Source organism: Salmo salar, chromosome ssa04 (genome assembly GCF_905237065.1).
Source record: "Salmo salar chromosome ssa04, Ssal_v3.1, whole genome shotgun sequence".
In the NCBI taxonomy this organism is placed as follows: Eukaryota; Metazoa; Chordata; class Actinopteri; order Salmoniformes; family Salmonidae; genus Salmo; species Salmo salar.
The window spans coordinates 42,547,889-42,561,082 of record NC_059445.1 but is presented as its reverse complement, the minus strand read 5'-3'; the positions used below and the strand labels follow the sequence as shown (position 1 = coordinate 42,561,082).

The window sequence follows — 13,194 nt, the reverse complement described above, 5'->3', positions numbered from 1 at the left end:
TTACCTGATGCATGAAAAAAGTTGCGACCGGGCTGATGGACACATGAAATGCTGGTACAATTTTATAAATGCCGACAAACAATTTGTTTGTTCGACACGATGGGATCTTTTTATGTCTGTAAAATATATTATGCTAGAAATGGAGGTGGAAACGCCTTTATGTGCAAATATTGATATAAAAACCATCATATTGAAGTAATAAGTTACACTACATAAGCAAAAGTATTTGGACACATGCTCGTCTAACATCTCTTTCCAAATCATGGGCATTAATATGGAGCTGGTTCCCCCTTTGCTGCTATAACAGCCTCCACTCTTCTGGGAAGACTTTCCACTAGATGTTGGAACATTGCTGCGGGGACTTGCTTCCATTCAGCCACAAGAGCATTGGTGAGGTCGGGCACTGATGTTGGGCGATTAGGCCTGGCTCGCAGTAGGCGTTCCAAATCATCACAAAGGTGTACGATGGGGTAGAGGTCAGGGCTCTATGCAGGCCAGTCAAGTTCTTCCACACCGATCTCGACAAACCACTTCTGTATGGACCTCGCTTTGTTCATGGGGGGCATTGTCATGCTGAAAAAGGAAAGGGCCTTCCCCAAACTGTCGACACAAAGTTGGAAGCACAGAATCTTCTAGAATGTCATTGTATACTGTAGCATTAAGATTTCCTTTCACTGGAACTAAGGAGCTTTACACCACTCCAGCCGACACTTGGCATTGCGCATGGTGATCTTAGGCTTGTGTGCGGCTGCTCTGCCATGGAAACCAATTTCATGAAGCTCCCGACTAACAGTTATTGTGCTGACCTTGCTTCCAGAGGCAGTTTGGAACTCCGTGGTGAGGGTTGCAAATGAGGACAGACGATTTTTATGCGCTATGCGCTTCCAGGTGAGCCGTTGTTGATCCTAGATGTTTCCACTTCACAGTAACAGCACTTACAGTTGACCGGGGCAGGTCTAGCAGGGCAGAAATTTGACGAACTGACTTGTTAGAAAGGTGGCAGCCTATGACGGTGTCACATTGAAAGTTACTGAGCTCTTCAGTAAAGCCATTCTATTGCCAGTGTGTGTCTATGGAAATGGCATGGCTGTATGATCGATTTTATACACCTGTCAGCAATGAGTGTGACTGAAATAGCTCAATCCACTAATTTGAAGGGGTGTCCACATACTTTTGTACAGTGTACTAATAACAAAGGGACTCAAGTTTCATGATATTTTAAATATCGCCTATTAAGAAGTTGTCCTTGTTGACATTTAAGTCGACAGGAAATATCAAGAGACTCTGGCTAGTCAAATCAAAGTGTATTTGTCACGTGCACAGAATACAAGAAGAGTGGAGGCTGCTATAGCAGCAAAGGGGGACCAACTCCATGTTAAAGCCCATGATTTTGGAATGAGATGTTTGACAAGCAGGTGTCCACATACTTTCGGTCATGTAGTGTATGTTACAACACAGAGTTTAAATGTATTTTATATCTCACGAAAAAGTCGCAGGTCAGCAAGCGTGCCACCTGTCATCTGGACCAAAAGGCCATATTAGCATGGGCAGCACCATTGAACACAGACAGATTTTAATGTAGTCAACTGGGTGGGACTTCCAACTTCATTGGCTGATCCCTCTTGGTGACCCTGACAGAGTCATGTCCAACTGGGTCATAAGGAGGGATGAGCCAATCGTGAAGAAGAAAATTAACAACTTTAAAATGAAGATAGCCTCAATTGCTGTCACAGACGCTATAGTGGCACAGATACAAAGACGAGTCCTCTATCTCTATGGTCTTGACTAAAGCTGTGTTCAAATACCCATACTAACATACTGTACACTACATACGTAAAGAAAATATACTACATACTATAAGTTAATTTTAGTATACTGTAAATGAACGGTATCCTTTCAGTTGAGCATACTAGCGCTTTGCCTGTCTACCGGAATTTGATGCTGTTGCTATGCAACCTACTTGTAAATTCAACCTGGAGTGCCAGAGTGCACTAGTTCATAAATTCAAAGCGTTTGCTCTCGAGTGTTCAGAGAGCACACTGGACGCTCTGGCCGAGGGGTAGGGTTGTTCCAAGCATTCTGACCTCACAATGGCAGTCAAGCACCCAAGCTAACTGGCTAACTACTTCCAAACACAAATGAGAGAATACTTCACTCTGATCATTTTAATCGCCTTAGCAGAGCTGGTTAGGCAGTTTATCCAGAGCATTTGTGACTGTAACTGTGTTGCTGGATTTTTTTTACTTTTACTGCCGGGCCACATTTTTTTACATGTATTTTTATTTAACTAGACAAGTCAGTTAAGAACAAATTATTATTTACAATGACAGCCTACCACATCCAACCGGTTTGTAAATTCATCAGTTGTTCCTATGAATGACGTGAATAATCAAGTCAAGAAATGTTGGGTAGTTAGTTAGATAGCATAAAGTAAATACACTGGCAAGTTCGATGTACTAGTAGCCAACAAACGTTACAGTAGGTAGCTAACATACCCGGTACATACTGCTGTAACGATATGCTATGCGGTTCCTAAGGATAGCGTAGCTTACAAATTGTCAGCCAACATAACGTGTAACGTAATTTACTTTATTACATTGTTCAACATTTTCTTAACATTTGTCATAATTAGTTACAGCAACGAATTTGTATCTGCTCTCGTTGAACTCCGATAAATTGTGGCATACTAACTTTATCCATACTATGACCAATAAGCATACTATATACTCAATTTACGTCACAAATAGTACTGTTAGTATGAGTATTCGAACACAGCTTATGGACGAAAAGGACGTAGTTAACTGCGCATACCTATGACGTTGTATTCACTGATCCCGCCCACGTGTGGTGTCAAAAGAAACATGTCGCTCCCCTTCATACACAGATCCGCAAAGTTATTCAGAGGATTTAGGGCTAGTTTAAATCTTTACGACCACACGACAAGGATTCCAAATACTACGATACGGTTACGAGTGAGTTGGCTATTTGATATTAATATCTTCATAAAAAAAAAAAAAGATTTCCATGGCTGAAATGTTGGTCAAATCGAAGTAACAAACGTTAGTTAGCATGAAATCAAGGATGCTAGCTAGCTCGTGTCAATGTCAAGCAATACGTAATGTGTGGAATTGGGATGGATTGGTTATTTTCATTAATGAGTTATCATGGGTATGCAGGAATACATTACTCACTGTCTCTTCCCCTTCAAAAACAGACATTGTGTAGCTCAGTTGGAGAAGCAAATACTGGGATATTACAATCTACAGAAGAATACAAATTTGTGGAACGACTGATCCCACCTTCGCGAGTGCCCATTCCCCCTAAACATGACGGTCCTTCCCCATCTGGCTGGACTCCTCCATCAGGTAAAGCTTGACACCGGAGATTGATGGCTAATTAGCATAGGTAGTCAACTGTCTTCCATCTGTTTTCCGTAAACAAGCGCTGTAACGTGCAGATATGGCCAGTTGCAGCCGACAGTATATTTTTCGGTGATATGAAAGACAAGGTCCTTATGCTTCCAAAACCATACCGCTAGTGATTCATATTAATGTTCAGACCGAGCGTCGGGGCTCTTAACAAAACTCCCATTACATTAACGTAATTTAGCAGACGCTCTTATCCAGAGCGACTTACAGAAGACTCCTTTGTCCAATGACTCATGTGTAATGTAATGGAACTAAGTCATGATCAAAGACTAACCTATCAGGTGCTATTTACTTTATGGTTAACCTCAATTAAATGTTTTTCCATCTTTTCCTCACCCCCTTTAACCCAACATTTTATAGAGGTGCCTCCTGCTTTGCCATACATGATCCGTCGCTCCCGAATGCACAATGTTCCTGTCTACACAGACCTAACCCATGGCAGCCGCAAGACAACCCTTGTACGCAAGGTTGAAGGGGACATCTGGGTGAGTGAGAGAATTTCTATGGTTCTTTTGTCAAAACAATTTTGTAACTTTAGCAGAATTGCAAATCAGTAAGGATGACTGACTGGAAGTATAAGAGCTTTATATTTATCTAGCAAACCCTGGGTTGAATGTTGTTTTCCTGTCAATATGCAATTGTTTCCTCCTAATTAATGGTGCTACTTTCTCCTGTCAGGCTCTTGAGAAGGATGTTAAGGAGTACCTGCAACAGCTTACTGGCAAAGACCTGCCAACACAGGTCAATGAGGTGACCATGACACTTCGGGTCAAAGGTCACTTTGATACAGAGCTGAAGGAGTGGCTGGTGGAGAAGGGATTCTAACTGGACCGTTGGCGAGGGGGTGAACTGTTGCAGAACAGTTGTCAGAGAAAAAGAGTGCATACTTTTCTACATGAAACCCAACAATTTGAAATGCATCCTGTATTGAAATAGAATAGATAATTAAGAGACAGTTTATTTATGTAGATGTGCTCCATGTCAATTATATTTGTATGGAACACCTTACGCTCAGCTGATCAGCATACTTGAAAGTTGAATTATTAAATGGCCATTTCCTATTGGGGGGGGTCTGCTTTACTTTTAATTTGATATCCACAGGAACAATATCAGTTGTAAGTTTGATTCATGAGTTGTATTGCTATAAAATAATCACTTACCTGTTTATGGTCAATACTGACATTAATTTACAATTTGGTGTATTACACATTTTTCATGGCTGTTGGTGTTTTTTTATATATAGGAAATTATACTTGAGGGAAGTATCTCGAACGATACTGTGATGTTTATGTAGGCAGGTTTCCATTGGCCCAGGTTTATTTGACAAAAGCAATGTCATAAAACAAAGTCCTTGCAATGCTCATGGAAACTGCAGATACTTTTCTGAAGATCGATAATATTTTTATCCGTATGACGGGTGACTTTATTTTGTCCAACTTTCTTATTGCCGAATACATTTGAAGGTATGTGGAGCACGTGCTGTCATTGTAAACTCAACTCCACATTTAATTAAAAATGCCTAATGCTTGTAAAAAATAATGGAAAACTATAAAAAATGTATCCTGACTTTCAAGAATGCCTGAATTGCTTGGCCTTGCTTTTCTGGTTGGCTGAAAGGTTTCTCCATCCAATTATTTAAGATCTACAGGAGTGCAAGTTTTACCATAGAGTGGACTTGTGGCGATCGTTGCCACATGAAAATTATTAAAACGGCAAATAGTCAATTATTGCATTCTATCCATGTTGGTTTGGGTGGGCTACCTGAGACAGGTGTGAGGGCATACAGGCTGGCGCCAATTTATTAATGGGAAATTTTCCTAAATGGGTGATGAAAACACGTAATTCGAAACTAGGTTTTTGCTGAAAAAAGTTTTATATAGGTGTAACGTCATTACGTCCAGAAGTTTATCAACCCAAGATAGTTGAATGGAAACGCACCCTAGCAGGCAATTACCGTATCTATTTTCTAAACTTACATGGAGTCTGATACTATCACTAGAGATGGAATTGAACTTCCCGCCAGAGTAATCACCAAGAACAGTGATTTTCTGACACCAGCTGCAGGGAAAGAGAATGGAGACGCTGATCATACAGATACCACAAAGCAAAGTGTGCAGGCTGTGCTTATCCAAACCCTCTTGCTATACCTGTCCACGATACAACGAACCTAACTGGACTGGAATACTACCGAACTACAAATCATTCCGTGTGCTTAGAGGAATTCTATAAGGAATTTGTTTTACAGAAGCTGAACACATGGAAGATACAGAGAGTGGGGGTAGGAAGAAGATGCAGGATATTCTGCTTAGGCTGAAACATGGGACAGAGGGAGGGATGGAGAGTGTTTTAAAGAACGTTGAGGAAATGGGAGGTAGTGAGGAGACAAAGGAAAGAGCACAGGTTATGGAGCTCTCCAGGTTAGCAGAAATTCAGTCATCTAGGGAAGTGAGTGTGGAGGAGATTAAGGACATTTTAACCAAACTCAAATAGTTAGGAGACAAGGATGAAGAAGCAGCGCAGGTGGTCGCTGCAAATATTGGAGACATGGAGAAGGCGTTTGAAGACGGTGAGGAGCTGGACTTTCTGACAGGCTCTCTGGGCTGAATATCGATGCTTTCTCAGAAGAGGCACTGTGGGACCTGTTGAGCAGCCAGGAGAAGGAGAAGTTTAGGAATCTGGTGAAGAGTGGGGCTGTAGGGGCTCTGGTCCCCCTGTGGAAACCCTAGTGGGAACAGCACAAGGAGGGGGAAAAGCCCAGATGGAGCTACAGGAGGAGATGATGCCGCAGGACAGGAAGGGAGCAGTACAAGAGAAGCAGTGAAGACAGATGATAAAGGACAGAAGGGGCATGTTCTTCCAGTTGTGAAGAAAGAGTCTGAAAGTCAAATTGTGGTCATCGTGGATATCGAAGTCAAGGATTCTGGGGAAGGACTTGAGTGTGGGTAAATCAGTGAAAGAGCAGGGACAGAGAAAGGGTAAACACAGAAAGGAGGTGAGGAAGGCCAAAGGGACAAAATCAACCTCTAATGTGCCTCCAGTCAATGACACAATACCACCTCTAGGCTCCTGGTCTTCCCATCCATCCATCCCCTCTTGTTTGCAATGGCTTGGTCAATGCTCTGTTTGGCAACACCTTCGCCCTATGCCTGATCAATGGTGACATCGAGTCAGAGCTAACTCAGGAGTTCTGCCAGATGGTTCTGACTGTTTTCGAGGCTCTGAGCTCAGGCAGGGTGTTCAGCTCCCTTCGGGGGGCCCTTCAGGGAGGGGAGGCAGCCATTTTGTCCAGGGGGTTACTTTGACCGAGAGGGCCCCAGCTGTGGAATCCGTGGCTCATATTCTGACTGGGAGAAGTAAGCAGGATGATGTTGGATACTACTTGGCAGCTTTGAGACAACTCCGTACGGTGCTATCCCAGGCCAGGGCAGCTCTGCCCAAAGGGGGAGATGAAGGGGATATGAGAAATAAGTATTTCCTGGCTGGGAAGAAATGTGAGTTCTTTCAAGCTTGGGGGTTCTGACAATACCCAAGAGGTGAGTAGACTGGCTGCTGAGTTATGAAGAGCACAGGAAGAGGGAGGATGAGATGAGTGCTTTGGAGAAGAGTTGAAGAACGCTGGAAGAACGGAAGAAGAAAAGTGAAGGGTGTGTTGATTGAGAATGTTTTGGTATTCTATCACAGTTAATAAAGAGACTCATTTACCCATCTTATTTTCAATTCAAATTCAGGGCCAGACTGGTATTATTTGTTTGTATACAATTTTGTAAACATTTATTCTGACTGCAATCACTATTGTTTATTGGGTTTTTTTGTTGTAAAAATTCACAAAGTTATGCAATAAAGTTAAGGTAAACTTAAGGCTTCGATTTCAGTTTTGAAATATTAAAGAAACAGGCTAACACTCTGTCACTCTCCAAATATCGTCCAACATGACCATTTGAATACATGCATACATTTCCTGATCATTTGAATGTCTTTCAGATCAGTGCTAATACACCACAGTTAATGAAATGTGACTCATCTGTTCATTTGAAATAAAGTGTAGAGCTGGTTTCCTGGACAGAGATTAAGCCTACTCCTGGGCTAAAACGCACTTTAAATGGAGATTCCCCATTGAGCATGCTTTTTAGTCCAGAACTAGGCTTAATCTGTGTCTGGGAAACCAGCCCATAGTGTCTAATCTTGAGGAAGAAAGGAAAGATCAGTATGATAGCTAATGCTCAAGATTGATCGTGCTTGAGACTCACTAGAAAGACATCACTACTGTGAACAACTGGTAAAGCTGCTGGGCCAAACTGTCAGCTTGTCTGGCCAGTTTATCCAGTCAGAAGTGCCATTTTCTCCACAGTCATCATGTATAAAGTACATATTCATTATTACAGAGAAAAGACAGCATTTCAGTAGTTTTTGTTCAGTCTAGTCTGTTGAGGTTCAGAAAGTGCACTTTATACAACACAGCTGGCTATCATATGCAGTGTACATCCCTTGCATGCTCCCGGGCCACGGCACTGCCCTGACTGCTTCGGTCGAGCTTAGCTCAGTAGATATAGGGGAAGATCCTGTAGGGCACGCGTCTGCAGTAGCTGTCCCATGCCAGGCCATACTTGGCCCTGCAGTGCCTCTCGTCACGGGCCTCTCGGTGAATCAACAGGATAGTGAAGTACACAACATAAAAGTAAGGTAGAAGATGGTTGAATCCTGGAACAAGACATACGGTACATGGGATCAGAATACAGTACCTTCAGAAAGTATTCAGACCCCTTGAAATTTTGGTACGTTACAGCCTTATTCAATTTTTTTAATTTTTTTTAAACCCTCAAAAATCTACATACAATGCCCCATAATAATAAAGCAAAAACAGGTTTAGACATTTTTGCAAATGTATTAAAAATATAAAACAGATACCTTATTTACATAAGTATTCAGACCCTTTGCTACGAGACTTGAAAATTGAGCTCAGGTGCATCCTGTTTCCATTGATCATCCTTGATGTTTCAACTTGGAGTCCACATGTGGTAAATTCTATTGATTTGACATGATTTGGAAAGGCACACACCTGTCTATATAAGGTCCCTCAGTTGACAGTGCATGTCAGAGCAAAAACCAAGCCATGAGGTCAAAGGACTTGTCCGTAGAGCTCAGAGACAGGATTGTGTCAAGGCACAGATAAGGGGAAGGGTACCTAAACATTTCTGCAGCATTGGAGGTCCCCAAGAACACAGTGGTCTCCATCATTCTTCAATGGAAGAGGTTTGGAACCACTAAGACTTCCTAGAGCTGGCCACATGGTAAAAATTAGGAATGGGGGGAGAAGGGCCTTGGTCATGGAGGTGACCAAGAACTCGATGGTCACTCTGACAGAGCTCTAGAGTTCCTATGTGGAGATTGAAGAACCTTCCAGAAAGACAACCATCTCTGCAGCACTCCATCAGTCATGCCTTTATGATAGAGTGGCCAGACGGAAGCCATTCCTGAGTCAAAGGCACACGACAGCTCGCTTGGAGTTTTCCAAAAGGCACATAAAGACTCTCAAAACATGAGAAACAAGATTCTCTGGTCTGATGAAACCAAGAATGAACTCTTTGGCCTGAATGCCAAGCGTCACGTCTGGAGGAAAACTGGCACCATCCCTACAGTGAAGCATGGTGGTGGCAGCATCATGATGTGGGGATGTTTTTCAGCCAGCGGCAGGGACTGGGAGACTGGACTGGGAGACTAGTCAGGATCAAGGAAAAGATGAACGGAGCAAAGTACAGAGAGAGCCTTGATGAAAACCTGCTCCAGAGCGCTCAGCACCTCAGACTGGGGCGAAGGTTTACCTTCCAACAGGACAACGACCCTAAGCACACAGCCAAGACAATGCCGGAGTGGCTTCGGGACAAGTCTCTGAATGTCCTTGAGTGGCCCAGCCAGAGCCCGGACCTGAACCAGATCGAACATGTCTGGAGAGACCTGAAAATAGCTGTGCAGTGACGCTCCCCATCCAACCTGACAAAGCTTGAGAGGATGTGCAGTGAAGAATGGGAGAAACTCCCTAAATATAGGTGTGCCAAGCTTGTAGCATCATACCCAAGAAGACTCGAGGCTGTAATTACTGCCAAAGGTTCTTCAACAAAGTACTGAGTAAAGGGTCTGAATTCTTATTTAAATAAGATATCAGTTTTGTTAGTTGTAAAAGATTGACCAAAACGTCAAAAAAACAGTTTCTGCTTTGTCATTATGGGGTATTTTATGTAGATCGATGATAATATTTATTTTTTATCCATTTTTCGAATAAGGCTGCAATGTAACAAAATGTGGAAAAAGTAAAGGGGTCTGAATACTTTCCGAAGGCACTGTATAGTTAGTAGCACTGTTCAGGTGCAGCCACTGGTTATGGACACATGCCGGCTGGATCCAGAGAGGGTCTATTTGATCTCTACTTACCACATGGCAGGGACCATGCCAGGGCCATGAGAAGGTCTCCCAGGTAGTTAGGATGGCGTACGAGGCCCCACCAGCCAGACACCAAAAGGCGCTTCCCAGTTGCTGTGGCAATAGTCTCCAGGTCTACAGGCACGGGGGAAGATTATATATATTTTTCTTTAGTTTTGGACGTGGCGTTACCTTTATTTAACTAGGCAAGTCGGTTAAGAACAAATTCGTATTTTCAATGAATGCCTAGGAACAGTGGGTTAACTTCCTTGTTCAAAGACAGATTTTCACCTTGTCAGCTCGGAGATTCGATCTTGCAACCTTTCGGTTACTAGTCTAACACTCTAACCACTAGGCTACCTGCCGCCCCATTTGAGAGAGATCAGATTGCAAATAATTCACACTCCATCTGCTCTTTCTGTTGGGGCCAGATTCTACTCTGTGGTGCCTCCTACCGTCCACTGTATTCATTATGCACTTTGTTCCATTATGGAAAACAAAATTTGAAACAGCGAGTAATAAAGATGTCATCAGAGAGATGGCCCAATTCTATCTATCCTCTCAAAACTGTTAAACTGATTTAAGAAAAGTGTATTAATTCTAAACTAAAAACGTGTGGAAGATGCCATGCCAGGAAATCGAATCAAGAAGTTGAATACTGACTTGCAACACTGGGATGCGTAGGGTCCCGTCTGAATTGGTTCTTCTGGGAGTTTGATTTTCTGAAGATATAATACCCAGCACCTAATGACAGGAAGAGATAAAATACATTCCATTAATAAGGGGACAAACAATATAACACATCTTTAAGTGAAGAATGCACACTTCCCCACCCCACATCTTGAAACATGATTTACCATTCAATGTGAATATAGCTGTGGCTCCTAGAAGACTAAGGGACTGTGGGTGCACGACCAGGAAGGCAGCTTGCAGGCTGTACGTAAAGGGAACCCAAGCCAGGTCCCCAAAGACCAACATAAACCCAAAGCCATCATGCACTATGTCCATGGTGGTCAGCACAGCCTCCTGCAACATCACAGAGAGAGCATCAGTCAAGAAAATATATTCCACTGTCAAATGAAACATACAGCACTGCAGAAATGTAACGAATTTTAGGGCTCAATATACATCCGCAGTGATACACCACAATACATTCAATTGGCATCACTCTGTTACCGCTGTTATACCACTGTTATTTCCTAGCGATTCCTGTGGACTGTCCTCTCACCTCATTCCACAGAGCATCCGCCACGTAGAGCAGCTGGAAGCTGTTGACCAGTATCATGGCCAGGGAGGCGGAGTCCCGTAGCTCCACCTCTTTCATTAGCATCCCAAGGTTAATCACCACCTAATTGGAAGAGAGTACGTTGGATCAGATTTTTTTTTATATATCTATTTATATATATTTACTTCATATAATCTAGTCACCCTTGCTCCATTTCCACTCACCCAGCCAATCAGACCTGGTCTCAGCTCACAAAAATATTTCAGGTCAAAGCTTCCAATCCGTGGGTTCAGCTCTCGGCCCATAAAGAAATCATACAGGGGGTTTCCTGTGTGAGATATAGCAGGCGTGAGCCTACACAGGAAAACCTCTAATGCATTTTGATGTATGATGTTTACTTGATATTTTATGTTACTTCTCTAATCCTGCACCACCCTTACCTGTGTTTCCCCCCTGGGCAAGGGCATGGTGAGGGGCCCAGAAGGAGCAGATGTAGAGGTAGAGGGAGAGGAGGAATGACACCCCAATAGCACACACTGCCAGGGGCAACAACAGCTCAAAGAGATACCCCAGAGGCATCCCCAGCCATAGTGACAATGTCAACAGCACAGCTGTGACGCAAAGGGCATGAAAACCTGTATAGGGAGAGAGAAAGAGAAAGATAGAAACAGAGCTAGAAAGGGTGAGGGAGCAGGTGGGAGGGATAGATACAATAGATACTTAGTTGGGAGAGGGAATCATAAAAATAAGTTGAGTTTGGACTGAGTAGCTTGCAACAAGATAAATCATTGTGGACTAATGGCCTGCAAAGCTCAAGGTTAATGACACCTGCAGTAGATGAAAGGAAAACATAACCAGTTAACTCTTCGCACCCAGCTTCAAATCAAACCTTCCTAAAATTGAAACTGTACACATTGGAACGCACTACTTCAAAGCATTATTTCTGCACCCGCCAACCCTACAATACCGTTTATGGGGTACTTGAGTCTCGAGCCATCTTTTAGCACCATCCCCTCAGACACCTGCAGGTAAGACAGAGATATGTGTATCAGCCAAACCTCACATGACAACGTAGTCTAGAGACAAGGACTCCAGAACTCAAAGGTATTCATAATTAACACCTCGTCTCACCTTCCCCATAGGCAGCAGGTAAAAGAAGCTCTGGAGGGCCATCCAGCCCAGTATGAGAACAGGGGCCAGGGGGTCCCATAGCTGGGCTGTGGGGGGCAGGACAGGGGGCCACTGGAGCACGCTGGCCGCAGGGGAGCGACATACACAGAGCAGGTAAAGTACCGTCAGGGGCAAGAAGACAGGGATACAGGTGGCACCTTCAAGGGAGAAGAGGAAGAGAGACCAAGGAAGTGAAGAGAAGAGAATGGGTGGGAGATGGGATTGCAATATGCCTATTTAAACTGAACATGCAAAATGTGTTCTCTTTTTAATAAAGCAAACAAATTGCGACTCACCCAAAGTCCCCCCAAATTCCTTTTCTGCGTGTGGGGATTTTTGTTTGTTGAACTTCATTATCTGTCTCCTGTGAAAATGTTAAAAGGAGGACACTGGTAGAGTGCATGCTCAATACAAATGTGTATAGGCAGCAATAAAGACCTTTACCTCATATTCTCAGAATGAACTGGACTAGTATATACTATAGTGAGTACTATAATATCATACTTTATTGTTGATGTTGAGAAATAAAAACATAACTCTGCCAATATAGTTATTCTCCAGCGTAACGAGGATACGATTCGGTTGAATTACACAATGTAGACAGATACTACAACATAGACAGGTTACATCACAGAAAAACAATTCAATGCGCATTAATAGATAACAGCTAAAGATTTTTAAAAAATTGCGTTGGACGTAAACAAAGAATATTAAAAGGTTTTTTTTCCAACATCGCATAATTTATAGCGTCACTCACCTGTATTCCTCATGTATACGCAAGTACAGTGCGACGATAAGAATGCGTGCGTAGAACTGCCCCAAAGCTACCCCATCCTGACATGACCCACCTCTAAACCAATGGGATTAAGCCATGGTCATCAGAAGAGCATGGAGAGGGGAGCGTTAAACCAATCAAATTTACGCTGGGGCGGTGACCACATATATCATAGGGCCTAG

The 13,194-nt window shown here is 43.0% G+C and overlaps 2 protein-coding genes and 1 pseudogene across 2 annotated transcripts; 2 read left to right on the top strand and 1 right to left on the bottom strand.

Moving 5' to 3' along the window:
- Nucleotides 1–2,764: 2,764 nt before the first annotated feature.
- On the top strand, nucleotides 2,765–5,001 carry mrpl49 (mitochondrial ribosomal protein L49). The gene is made up of 4 exons (XM_014196418.2): nucleotides 2,765–2,972; nucleotides 3,215–3,365; nucleotides 3,789–3,913; nucleotides 4,107–5,001. Exons 1-4 carry the CDS (start codon nucleotides 2,814–2,816, stop codon nucleotides 4,251–4,253), a joined length of 582 nt encoding a protein of 193 aa, XP_014051893.2. The 5' UTR covers nucleotides 2,765–2,813; the 3' UTR covers nucleotides 4,254–5,001.
- Nucleotides 5,002–6,294: 1,293 nt separating this feature from the next.
- On the top strand, nucleotides 6,295–7,286 carry LOC106603029 (uncharacterized; annotated as a pseudogene).
- On the bottom strand, nucleotides 7,170–13,111 carry LOC106603135 (delta(14)-sterol reductase TM7SF2). Its single transcript, XM_014196416.2, has 11 exons — nucleotides 12,995–13,111; nucleotides 12,534–12,601; nucleotides 12,199–12,395; nucleotides 12,035–12,089; nucleotides 11,508–11,702; nucleotides 11,292–11,395; nucleotides 11,071–11,190; nucleotides 10,700–10,868; nucleotides 10,506–10,586; nucleotides 9,855–9,977; nucleotides 7,170–8,126 (listed from the first exon to the last, which is right to left on the bottom strand). Exons 2-11 carry the CDS (start codon nucleotides 12,589–12,591, stop codon nucleotides 7,966–7,968), a joined length of 1,263 nt encoding a protein of 420 aa, XP_014051891.2. The 5' UTR covers nucleotides 12,592–12,601; nucleotides 12,995–13,111; the 3' UTR covers nucleotides 7,170–7,965.
- Nucleotides 13,112–13,194: the final 83 nt, after the last annotated feature.